The sequence below is a fragment of the Ptiloglossa arizonensis genome, chromosome 1 (genome assembly GCF_051014685.1).
Source record: "Ptiloglossa arizonensis isolate GNS036 chromosome 1, iyPtiAriz1_principal, whole genome shotgun sequence".
In the NCBI taxonomy this organism is placed as follows: Eukaryota; Metazoa; Arthropoda; class Insecta; order Hymenoptera; family Colletidae; genus Ptiloglossa; species Ptiloglossa arizonensis.
Window position 1 is genome coordinate 30,937,194 of NC_135048.1, and position 13,465 is coordinate 30,950,658.

A 13,465-nucleotide genomic window follows, 5' to 3' on the forward strand; every position below is an offset into this window, starting at 1 on the left:
TTGAATCGAACTGTAACTTCGTGAGTCGAAATTTTGATTGTTTCTTTCGAGCCGATCGTTTTGAAGCTTAGGAGAGACCATAACCTCCAAAAATAATGCATATGTTGTATATTCAGATGTCAATTTTGATAATTGTCCACGAATCTTGTAGGCGATCACATCGTTAATAATTGAGTAATTTTAAAAAGAAGTTTGATAGAAGTCAAATTAACCCCTTTGGTAGTTCTAGTGTTAAAGTCTACGAGAGACCATAACCTCCAAAATTAAGGCATTTGTTGTATGCTTAGTTGTCTATTTTGATAATTGTCCACGAATATTGTAGAAAAACACAACATTAATAATTGAGTAATTTTAAAAAGAAGTTTGATACAAGTCAAATCACCCCTTTGGTGGTTCTAGTGTTAAAGTCTACGAGAGACCATAACCTCCAAAATTAATGCATCGATCTACGATTCTGCAGATTTTAGTACAAATTACTTTATCATCTACAAGAAAAATCCACGCGTCAAACGAACAGGAATTTCAGCGAGTGCGTAACCGATTTCCGTTTTTCCTTTTTTCAATTTTTTTTCCAATTCTTTTTCACCACCCCTTTGCAACGCAAGAGCGTTTCGTCGATAGAGGGATATGTGAATCCATCCCTCTTGAAACTTCGTCAAAGACAAATACATATACAGACGAATATAATAAATAAAAAGGAACGAAAAAAAAAAAAACCCCTCGACGTAATCGCTTTATCCCCTTTTACCGTACGTTTTTCGCAACGGACTTACGGTTCACGGGGGTGGGGGGTATGGGGCGAGAAATCGCGGTTATCTCGAAATGGGGAAAAATTCGAAACGATCCCCCTCGAACCCCCTCCCCCTCGAAATGGTTATCAATCTCTCGCGTCGTCGAGGAATTTTTGGCTCGTAATTTATTTCCACCCCCCCCCCCCCCCACCTACCCAAACGCGGACCGTTTTGCACTCCGTTTGTTTGCGAGAATATGCAAACTATTCGCGGTCTTCGATACCGTAGGTTTATAAAGCGACGAAACTATTCCCGAATACGGTAATTAAAAACTTTGGAATATTGTGGCGGGCGCGTAGATCGTTGAAGTTGAGTTTTCGGCGCGCGAATATAGGGGTGGAGGGGTGGGGGGTTTGCTCGCGCGTGCGAGAGTCGTCATTCCCACTCGAGGGGTTAATTATGAATATTTGGTCCCTTCCGTGTTGAGGCATTTAAAGTAAACGTGTACGGGTATACGGGGAGGTAATTCATCGTACGAACGAGGTCGGGGAGATTTTATGGCTGGAAATAAGGTGAAGATTAGAAGCGGTGAAATTGCTCAGCGGGGGTGGTGGGTTTCGAGAAAAAATACGTTTGGAAAGTGGTCGAGCACGCGTGCACCTAATTAATGATCGATCTTCCTCCTTTCTGAGAAATACGTTGAAATTCGTGAAATCGATTCCACAGTGTAGCTCAGCCCGAAAAATAAAACGACACCGTATTAATTAACTAGACACGATGTAATCGCATTGTCGTTAATTCGAAAACTTTCTCGTTAATTTTCGCGTGATATGTTGTTGTATCCTCTCGATATACGAGAGGAACCTAATCCCTTCGTGATCGATTAACAGAGAACCTAGAATAATAGTGGTGGTACTGTGCGCGGTTGAGAAGATTACCTCTGGAAGAAACCACGAATCGTATCGTGTTAGATGTTTTAAAAGGTTTAGGACTAGGCAATAATTGCACTGCGTTGTCCACATTTACCTTTCATGTGTCACATCATACATCTTGATCCAAGAGTCATTTTTCCAGCTCCCAACTGTACACGATAAAAATTCTACCTAGTTTTCTTTCCCCGCGGAATTCGTTTTCCACGAGGAAAAGATTTCAATTTATGGCTAACTAATCCATAAAGCTTCATTGGTTAAGTACACGTGTACTCCAATATATCATTCCTCTTGATTCAGGAGTCATCTTTTCAGGTTCCAACTCTACACGAAACGATAAAAATCTACCTAGTCTTCTTTCTCAATGGAATTCGTTTTCCACGAGGAAAAAATTTCAATTTATGACTAGCTAATCCGTAACTCTTCATTAGTTAAGTACACGTGTGCTGCAATACATCATTCCTCTTGATCCAGGAGTCATCTTTCCAGGTTTCAACTGTACACGAAACGATAAAAATCTACCTAGCCTTCTTTCTCAATGGAATTCGTTTTCCACGAGGAAAAAATTTCAATTTATGGCCAGCTAATCCGTAACTCTTCATTAGTTAAGTACACGTGTACTGCAATACATCATTCCTCTTGATCCAGGAGTCATCTTTCCAGGTTTCAACTGTACACGAAACGATAAAAATCTACTTAGTCTACTTTCTCAATGGAATTCGTTTTCCACGAGGAAAAAATTTCAATTTATGACTAGCTAATCCGTAATTCTTCATTAGTTAAGTACACGTGTACTGCAATACATCATTCCTCTTGATCCAGGAGTCATCTTTCCAGGGCTCAACTGTACACGAAACGATAAAAACCTACCTACCCTTCTTTTTCCACGGAATTCGTTTTCCACGAGGAAAAGATTTCAATTTACGGCTACCTAATCCGTAACGCTTCATTGGTTAAGTGCACGTGTATTAAAATCGATTTTGAAATGCATTTTTCTCGAAAACGAGAAAATACTTCATTTTCGTTCTATTTCGAGCCGTAAAATCTCCCTGACCTCGTTTGTACGACGAATTACGGATCACCCTATATAAGTCTCGGTGTCCTTGAGGAGGTTAATGTATCATTGGGAGAAAGAAAGATCGGTCATTGGTTGGGTGCACCCCCACTCGACCGATTTCCAAACGCATTTTTCTCGAAAACGATCCCTCCGACGCAATTTCGTTGTTCTTGACTTTCGTCCTATTTCGAGCTATAAAATCTCCCTGACCCCGTTTGTACCACGAATTACGGACCACTCTGCACGAGTCTCGGTATCCTTGGAGAGGTTAATGTATCGCAGGGAGAAAAGAAAGATCCTGGAAGGGATCGCGAAACGTATCGGGTCGGACGTTCTCAGTCAGCCTTCGTGAGGCCTGAGACTAACGAGAGACGACTGCAAACTGTCGGACGCCGGTTTTGCTGAAACTTTACCGGGGCGGCTACTTTTCGACTTTAACCTTAATGCTTTCTTCCGTTCGATTTTATACACAAAGTGTTTGGGTCAGAAATGTCCCGAACTCGTGTTTTTAACTTTCTACCGGAATGAGAGAACTAAGAAGATACAGAACCAACGAGGTATGTATTTATCGCGGTAGCTTCGATCCCGAACTAACAACAGCTTCGCGTATCTCTCGTGGCAACTTCAATTCTGGAGCAACAGTGACTTCGATTCCGGAATAACAATATGATTCGAGGACGCGACGGGTCGGAAATGACCCGAGGGACCACACGCATCTTACTTCAGTGGCTTCGATTTTAATATGACAGTAGCTTCTATTCTAGAACGACAATGTAATCGAGGACACTACGGGTCGAAAATGACCCGAAGGACCACACGCATCTTACTACAGTAGCTTCGATTTTAACATGACAGTAGCTTCGATTCCAGAACGACAATGTAACTCGAGGACACTACAGGTCGAAAATGACCCAAAGGACCACACACATCTTATTACAATAGCTTCGATTTTAATATGACAGTAGCTTCGATTCCAGAACGACAATGTAACTCGAGGACGCTACGGGTCGAAAATGACCCGAAGGACCACACACATCTTACTACAGTAGCTTCGTTTCCAATATAACAACAGCTTCGATTCAAGAACGACAATGTAACTCGAGGACACTACGGGTCGAAAATGACCCGACGTACGCTCTACAATTAAAAGGAAAACCACTCCTTGCATCTTACATTTCTACCTTCAATTCTAAAGTAACAGTAGCTTCTAGCCCAGAACGACAACATACGATTCAAGGACATTCTGGGTCAAAAAAGACCCTAGATTCGTCCCAAGTTTAAGAACTGAGCCCCTTCTGGGACCCAGCCTACTTGTTTGCATCCCCGCGATCCTGTACCGACGAAAATCACCCCACCGTCGAACATTTGGTGAACGATCGGTGAAGATCATCGAAACAGGGGAGAAAGGGAATCGTTCCCGCGCCTCGAAGCCACACGACAGCCGCCGCCGCGTAACTCGTTTTCCTTCGTTCGAACGAGTTCGATCAAAGTTTTCGTTCGTTCGTTCGTTCGTTTAATGGCGATTCGAGCAGTGCGAAAACCCTCGTGGCTGTCAAAATTTCCGAAGGACGTACGGCTGGCTCGGTGGCTCGAAAGTGGCCACCGGGGACCGAACGGCAACGACGAGAATTACGACGAGGAAATCAGAAAATGACGTATTGTTCGAGACCTCCGGCTCTATTATAGCGATCTAAGTAAAAGAATGGCGGGGGCGGGCGCTCGAGGGGTGAAAACGGGGCGGCACGGAAGAAGGATCAGAGCGCGAGCTGGTCGAGCCAGAGAGGAGGCGAGGAGGAGGGGGAGTGAGTGGGTGGTCGGTGAGGAGAAGCGGTGTCAAGGGGGAGGGGCTGGCCCGGAGGGGAGGGTGCCGCATCTGCCTAGCTCGAACGCGGATACTCGGCGGAGGCTGGAGAGAATTGGGTCAGCCAACTTGGAGTGTACTTCAGGTGTAGCTACCTATCTACCAACCCGCCAACCTACTACCCTTTCGCGTCCTTCCCGAAGAATCTATTCCCCCTCCCCCCTCTCTTCTTTTTTTTTTTCTTTCCTCGTTAACTGCGCGCCAGTCCGCCACTGTCGTCGTCGTCGTCGTCGGAATCCATCGAACCAACAACCTTTACGGTCTCGGCGTCCGTGCTCTATCTACGGAGCTTTGTTCGGAACACCGCAAAGTCGACGCCTCGCGACGTCGAACGGGGGCGTCGATAGCGGCCTGTCCCAATTAACAGGTACGAATTTCAATGTCACCGCGACAGACACGAGCACCGCGGTGGGGATGAAAGCGACGAACCGGTGGAATCAGCAACCTGCGGTAACAAAACGACGCGCACGTAATGGAGGAACCATTATCAGAAAATGTAACGACGATCGATGTCGGAACGAGTTCTAACGATCGATCCGCGTAACGAAGGAGCGTGGAGTTCCTTGGACGCGATATTTACGCATTTTTTCGATCGGTGAATTCTCTATTCGCGGTGAAATCGATGCGCAATGAGCGGTCCCCTTGCTGGTTACCGAAATGAGCGCCACATATTTTGGCCGCTCAAGGTCACCGACGAGTTCTCCTCTTGGCTTTTGTCAACTTTTACAATTTGTAGATATCGCGAGGGAGGAACGTTACAGAAGTCGGAGAAATGGACCGCTTGGAATATTTAACCACCCCTTATCGTGGAATGGAAGAAACGAGAGCGTAGAGTTCGGAAGGTGGCTCAAAGAAAATAGTTATCGTTCGTGAAAATTCGACGACAGTGAGAAAAAGATGGCCGGTCATCCGACAACAAATGTCCGTAACGGTGACGCCTCTAACGACCATGAAATCACCTAGGGTCGAGAAGAAGAACGTGCTCACTTTCGCTCACTGTTGGTCGAAGATGCGGCTCACGTGTCCCGCCCACCTCCCCCCCACCACCACCCTCGTTTCGCGTCTTATTTCCCGCTTTCACGGGCCGCGATTTGTCTCTGCGACGCTCCGAGCATAATCGAGGAACTTAACCCGCGGGCTTGGCAACCTTTCAATGGGACGAGCGTTGTTTCATCTCCGAATACTACGAGATCGAATTGTTTCGATAACCTTACTTAAGAAACCTGCTACCGGTTTTCTTTCTTCGACGAACGACCATCACCGATGATCCAGGTACGCGTACAAGCGAACGAACGAAGGTCATGGTCGGTCCTGGAGGGATAGATGCGTCGCGAACCAACGGGAGGGAAGTATCCGTGAAAATGCTCAGTTCTCTGGGGACGAGTGGAAATTGACTGCGGGAGAGTCCCCTACTCTCGACGGATGATATTGCAGGGTATCCGCTGTGATAAAAGTGAGCAGATATTTTCGGACGTTTAAGAATTCGAGACCGGAGGAAATCACGCGCGGTGGCGTGACCTTTCGGTCGAGAGGGCTGGGTGTGCTCGAATATATCGTGGGTATCGGAACGCCACGAATATCCTTCGATAATAAGAGTATTCGAATACTTGGAACAATCGAATATTCGAGTATTCGAATACTTGGAATAATCGAACATTCGAGTACCCGAGTATTCGAATATTTGAATCTTCGAACGTCATTATTCGAGTACTTGAGTGTCCAGATGTTTGGGTATCATTATTCAAGTATCTGAGTACTGGAATATTTAAGTATTCGAATATCAGTCCATGTAATGAAATAATGATGTTACATAATAATGATATTCGAATACTTACATATTCCAGTAATCAGATACTTGAATAATGATACTCAAACATCTGGACACTCAAATACCAGAATAATGATGTTCGAAGATTCAAATATTCGAATACTGAGGTACTCGAATGTAATGGAATAATGTAATACCAGAATGTAATATCCTGTAATATGGATATAATATCTGTAGTTAAGTATTCGATTACCGTTATTCGAATGTTAGACTATTCGAATATCATTACTCGGATATTTGAGTGTTCGAATACCGTTGTTCGAACGTTGGACTGTTCGAATTTCATTACTCGGATATCCGAGTGTATGAATACCGTTATTCGAACGTTGAACTGTTCGAACATCATTACTCAGGTATTCGAGTGTTCGAATACCGTTATTCGAACGTTGAACTGTTCGAACATCATTACTCAGATATTCGAGTGTTCGAATACCGTTATTCGAACGTTGAACTGTTCCAATATCATTACTCAGATATTCGAGTGTTCGAATACCGTTATTCGAACGTTGGACTATTCCAATATCATTACTCGGATATTCGAGTGTTCGAATACCGTTATTCAAATGTTGGACTGTTCGAACATCATTACTCGGATATTCAAGTGTATGAATACCGTTATTCAAACGTTTAACTATTCGAATATCATTACTCGTATATTCGAGTGTTCGAATATCACTATTCGGGCATTGGCATTCCCTTAGAACAGTAATCGCAAATATTTTCCTTGCCCGAGGAACGCATTCACCGACGATGCATCATCGTCCGCGTCTTGTCACCGGCCGATTATCGAGTCAAGAATACGGATGGATCGTTCCGTTGAGTGCAATCGATGGTCCTTGGATATTCTCTAATCCCCACGATCCATAAACCTGCACAAATACGGTGACTCGCTTTCGTGGACGTGTCTTGCTTCGGTGCACGGGTGCAACCACGCAACATCGCGAACCGAGAAAAAACGAGGGAAACTTTTGAGCGAGTGGAGCAACGTCGAGAAAGGACAAACGAAGAAACCAACGAACAATGCGGTACAACTAGACCGTGCGAAGCGTAATATTTCTGCCAGCTGGAATAGCCCCGTCCTGCGATCCTCGACCCACGCCCACCTACTTCCGACAGGGATTCGCGTAACTCAGCGTTTCTCAAAATTCCCGACATCGGGGCGCTCTATCCGCTAGCCGCTGTAGCCCTCGAACCGAGCATTCTGGAGAATGAAGTTGGCAGCGAAGCAAACTTACGATGCGACCGATTCGAACTAACGGGAGAGGATTGCTTCGTCTCGGGGTGGAAGGATCGAAGAATCGGTGAAATTTAACTAACACGATAATTAATTATACACGAATCAACGTAACCTGAAAACCATCAAACTTACACTTTTGCAAAACTTTACAAAAATTTTCGGTCTGATCTAAGAAATATAACGCGCAGTCCTTAACACCAGGCAAATAAGGCACTTTTGAAGCCTCGTATTTATTGTTACTTACTTTCACATGTTATAAAAAATAAACAAATGTAATAGATCCTAGTCGAAGCATTCAATTATTTTTAATATACTTTTAGAACCGTATTTCTCTCATTACTACGAGTTCAAACTAGTAAATTTTCTTAACATAGAAACTATTGTACATCGACAGAGTCAAGATGTGCCACAAATTGTACCTTCCAGGAAGCTGTAGATTTTTTAATACACATTACACATCGTAGCGAGCAACAGCAAGAAATTTTTTATCCGTACCAAAATAAAAGTAGCGGGCCCGAGAATCTTCAGATACGGCACTGGTGGCTTATTTCATTGCTGCTACTTTTCGACTGTAAGGGTAAACCATCCCCTGTATCGGAGTCACCCATTTTATTTCTCGGTTGGGGAACGAAGTTGGCAGCGATACAGAAGTTATGGCGCGACCGATTCGAATAAAAAGAAGAGGATCGTTCCTCGGGGGGTGGGGGGCTGGTGGAGAATGGAAATGTCGGTGCGTTCGGTGGTTCTCGTTTCTCGCGAGGTACGGTTTCGCATTCGATTACGACGGTCGACGTTTAACGTCGAAGAAGGTTCGCGTGCCAGCCAAGGGCATTTACGGAATCGCGGCGAGTAGCTCGAGAAACGCTGATGTAATCCGCAGAACCCTCTTCTCGGGGCTGGCTCGCTCGACGGTGCACTCGAGATTTGGGACGAGAGCGGTTCGCGAATCTGCCCGGCAGCTTCGATGCAGAATCGAGCCGAATCGCGGCCTCCTCCGCGCGATTTATTCCCGTCGGATCGTCCGCACTTTGCTTATCCACGCGGATCCTATCACGAGAGACACCACGACGCCGAGGAAGTCGTCAATGTTGTCGAATATCATCAACGAAGTCCGAGAACACGGTTTCGATCTACCTCGGTCTCGCGGGATACTTCGCTCGCTTGTAAGAAACACCCCTACCCCGGATACATGCAACAATGATTGTTCCCTGGCAACGCAAATGAAAATATTCACGCGAGAGTACGATCGTTCGATCGACGAGGTTCTCCCGAGGAAAATGAGTACAAACACGACCTAGTTCGGAGCACTTTCGAACCATACGAAATTTGGAAATTTTTTTTTTTTTGGAAGCGTTTCGGCAATTTTTGCTCGCGAGGTAACACGTACCGACGAAAGTAAAGAGTTTAAGATTCGAGTTTACTCAAAATTGAACGAAATCGGGGTTATTTACTTTCCCGCCATTTTCCCCTTTGCATTTTGGTATTCGGAAAAGTCGAAAGCGAGGGTGATGGCATTATGTTGCAAATTTTGAGAATTGTGGCGTTATCTCGAAAATATTCTGCAAAGGTTAACATTTTTGAAATTATTTCGTTTTTTGACGTTTTGGTATTGAGAGAACTTTGTACAAAAGTGTTAAAATTAATTTTTCTAACCTTAAAGGTAATCAGGCCCCTTAAGGTGTTAAAATTCATTTTTTTTTAACCTTCAATATAGTCAGGCTCCTTAAAATGCTAAAATGAATTTGGTTTACTTTCAATATAGTCAGGGCCCTTAAAGTATTAAAATGAATTTTTTTAACCTTCAATATAGTCAGGCCCCTGAAAATTCTAAAATGAATTTTCTTTACTTTCAATATAGTCAGGGCCCTTAAAGTATTAAAATGAATTTTTTTAACCTTCAATACAGTCAGGCCCCTTTTAGTGCTAAAATGAATTTTCTTTACTTTCAATATAGTCAGGACCCTTAAAGTATTAAAATGAATTTTGTTTAGTTTCAATATAGACCCTTAAAGTGTTAAAATTAATTTTGTTTATTTTCAATATAGTCAGACCTCTCGAAACGTTGAAATAAATTTTTTTTTACCTTCGATCTAGGCAGGCCCCTTAAATTCCTCGGCTCCCGAACCGAATTCCCGTCGAATGCTCCGCGGGTGATGAATCCGCACGGCCGAGTCTTCCGCAGCGAAAACCGGGCGCCGGAAAACGTAATACGCGCGACCGCGTCATTTTCCTCCGACCAGTTCTCTCCTCCGTGTTCCTTTCGTCTCTGTACACGGAAAATTTAATAAAGCGCGACGAAGGAGCGGAGGGAAAAAGGAACGAATACAGAGAGAAAGGAGTCGAGGATAACTTGCCCTGGTGGATAAAAGGTTCCTCCTGCAACCAGAGCGTAATTATAACGCGCTCTTAGAGGACGCGCGGGAAGGGTAACATTTAAAGGATATGTAGGTCAGCCACTGACCCGCCTTATTGCCCGCACCGACCCGATCACCCCAAATAGACACCCGAAAACGAGGTAAAGACGAGACCGCCGCGACCGTAATATTTATTTATTTATTTATTCATTTATACGAAACGTACCCCCCATTAATATGTACATAAAGTGCATTTCGAACAAAATAAATACGCGACGATCCACGCCGCAGCTGGCGAGAGTTCACAGGTAGTTTTCATCGAAACGATGTGACAGTGACCCTACAAAACGTTACTCTATAAGTCGAATGTAACGCATCGATCGAATTATCGATCAGTTCGAGGCATACGGTGAATCCTCATGTAAAAATCGATCGACAACGTGGGGAAAACATTTTTGATACGAAGCTCCGTTTTTGAGAAAATTTGAGTTTTGTTCACGAATACTGTTGGGTGCGTCTGACCATTGCTCGATGTTTCCACTTGCGTTACTCTGTACGTCGAATATAACGTATCGATCTAATTATCGATTCTGTCGATCGATTCGAGGCGTACGGTGATTCCTTGTGCAAAAATCGATCGACAACGTGGGCAAAAATTTTTTTATACGAAGCTCCGTTTTTGAGAAAATTCGAGTTTCGTTTACAGATACTGTTGGCTGCGTCTGACCATTGCTCGATGTTTCTACTTACGTAGGTATTTGTAAACGTTGACTATTATCCTCTTAAATTGATTTTAAATCGGTTTCAAAAACGATAGAATAAATAACACGAAGTCACTGCAAGTAGAAATAGTGATTCAAGTGGAAAAGTCGAGTAATGGTCAGACACGTCAGCCAAATTCTATTTGAACGAAAAAAATATTCATAAGTCGAGAGGAACATTGTACCACAAGTTAGAAGAACGCGATCATCGAGTGATTTTTGCTCGATAGTCGATCAAACGTGGACTGACTGAAACGTCTGACCCGATACGAGTCGCGACTACTTTCTCCCATCTGTTCAGCGCTCGCGCACGTGCCCCGCGTGTTTTCGAAATCAATTTTCTCGAGAACGAAGGCTCGTATCGAAAATATTTATCACACGTTTTCGATTCATTTTTACCTCCTCTACACTTCAGACTTTGTCTTCACGCCCTTTTCGTCGAAAGGACAAAATTACCAAAGAAATTGTATTAGGTTGTTCGGAAAGTCATTTCGTTCTCCAAAATGGAGAATGTACAATTTAGTAAAATGTTTATACGCTTTAAAAAAATCGTGTTTCGTTTACACCAAGAAAAAAAAAACGAAACGATTTTCCCAACGACCCAATATTTAAAAGATATGTAAACAATAATTGAGCATGCGGAGAAATAAATTTCTCGAACGAAACGTTGATCGGACGCGAAACGAACAATTCTAACGAATCCCGAAATTCTGTTGCGGTTACAGGAGGCGTATAGAAAATGGGTGTGCAGCTCCCTGGTGCCTTACTTTGCTCACGGGGGACCGCAGGACTTGGATACCTTGGAGAACAGCTGGGCCGGAAGCAGACTTAGGCCCTGTCGGTCCTTCTGCCAATCCGTGGAGCAACGTTGTCCTTACTTGCTTCCGGGTGACCGTGCCCCCGCGTACCCCACGCAATACGCCGGCGAACCCACCTTTCTTTGCAGAGGTAAATCATACGGATTCGTCGTCGTATCGATCTTGCATAGATCGGACGATCTATCGAACCTTTATACTTTCATCTTCTTACACCTTTTGCGTCAGATCACTCTCTCAACATTCGGAGCCAAAGTAAATTAAAAAAACCGACACGTGTAACGAATTTTTATTTTTCATAATTTTTAAGATCCTCGCTACAATCGTACAAAAATTGCACGCCATCGAAGAAGGGTAAACAAATTTCTTGGCACCCTTTTCACCCGCTGAGAACAAGTATTATTTCTTGTATTTACCGTGGAGCGGTAAATGGAAAAGAGACAAACCCGCTGCTTTCTTTCTCACTTTCGTTGTTCTTCGTTCGAAGGTACACTGCCGCTCAAAAGTCTTAGGACAGTCGATGGAACCGTGAGAAAAGTAACCTGAAGTTAATCGAAGAAAGATCAAACGAACGAAGGTTAAAGAAACGTATCGCGTACAATATTTATCATTTAAGTACATCGTATTTAATATTATCACGTGTAATATTTCGGGAAGTTTATCGAAAGAAAAAACGATATTTGTAGCTGTCTATCTCGCGGTTAATTTTCTTACAGTTTCCATTACGATATTATTCCGGTCTCGTTAAAATGCAATCAGAATCTGTCCATAACCGTAAGCACGAAACGTACCGTGGAAAATTTCGAATAAATTTTCATCTAATTAACGTAACGAAATTGGACGATTTAATGCACCCTGTTTCATAACAAACGCGAACACGAATTCACTCTAATGCAAACACGATTAATGGGCAAGGATGTTCGGATAGATAAATAAAGAATGGACAAAACGAAGGACGCGGTATGGAAACGACGAGTTAACTCTTCCCCGTTGAACGGGTTACGACCGATCATTCTATTAACGAATAACTAACGTTAAACGCGTAGTTATAATTATATTGGTTGACGGAAGTGGGTCGAGATTCATAATACACGCTAAACAATTTTGTTAACAACCACAAGTGTACTAACACCTTCGAGCGACAGTGTAACGCAAACAAGACCGGTCGCGCCAGCGGGTCCTGGCGGAAACGAGCTACGAACGAGACAAAATATCGATCCTGTTCGTCGAGAATCCCGGTTTCTTGACAGATATTAGACAGTTCCTGGACTCTGAATAAAATTTATGCGGATACGGTCGTCGACCTGGCGGTTTCGCCGGAAACGTTCGAGGGACCAAAGGATTTCACATCGCGACGAACAACCCCCCTTCCTCGTCGAGACTCGTCGCTTTGAAGTGTTACCTCTAACGCGAGATTGAACAATTTTTCACGGATGTACAATATCGTCGAATGAAACGAATCACTAAGTCTACCTCGCGCACTGTAACAAACCATTTACATTCGTTACAATAATACAGATTTAATCAATATTTGCTTCGTCGATTCCTATTTCTTTCTCTTCTTTCGCTACTTTGCAACAAAGGATCTGTCCCGTTAAATCTTTCGCTTACAATATCGTATAAGACACGTGATAAAGAAATCGGAGCAAATAGAAGAACCAAAGGTGAATCTTATCTACATTTGTTCGTTTAAATATATTTAATCAAAAATATTAGAAAAAAACCCTTATATAATGTCTTTGAAAAGACAATTTAACGTTCACGAGAACAGTCAGAGTTGTGACCGATCTTGATGCTGATTATACCACTAGTTATCGAAATTTAAATAGTAAGGCCGGGGGATAATAACGATGAACAATTATTATTATAAATATGTAATATATATACTAGGT

The 13,465-nt window shown here is 43.3% G+C and overlaps 1 protein-coding gene across 1 annotated transcript in view; it reads left to right on the top strand.

Annotated features, from left to right (window-relative positions):
- Positions 1-13,465, top strand: part of Mid1 (calcium-permeable channel component Mid1) — a 114,293-nt gene that overhangs the window by 95,946 nt on the left and 4,882 nt on the right. The window contains exon 4 of the mRNA XM_076312856.1: positions 11,484-11,706. Within this exon, the coding sequence (XP_076168971.1) occupies positions 11,484-11,706 (223 nt within the window). The remainder of the gene's footprint in view (positions 1-11,483; positions 11,707-13,465) is intronic.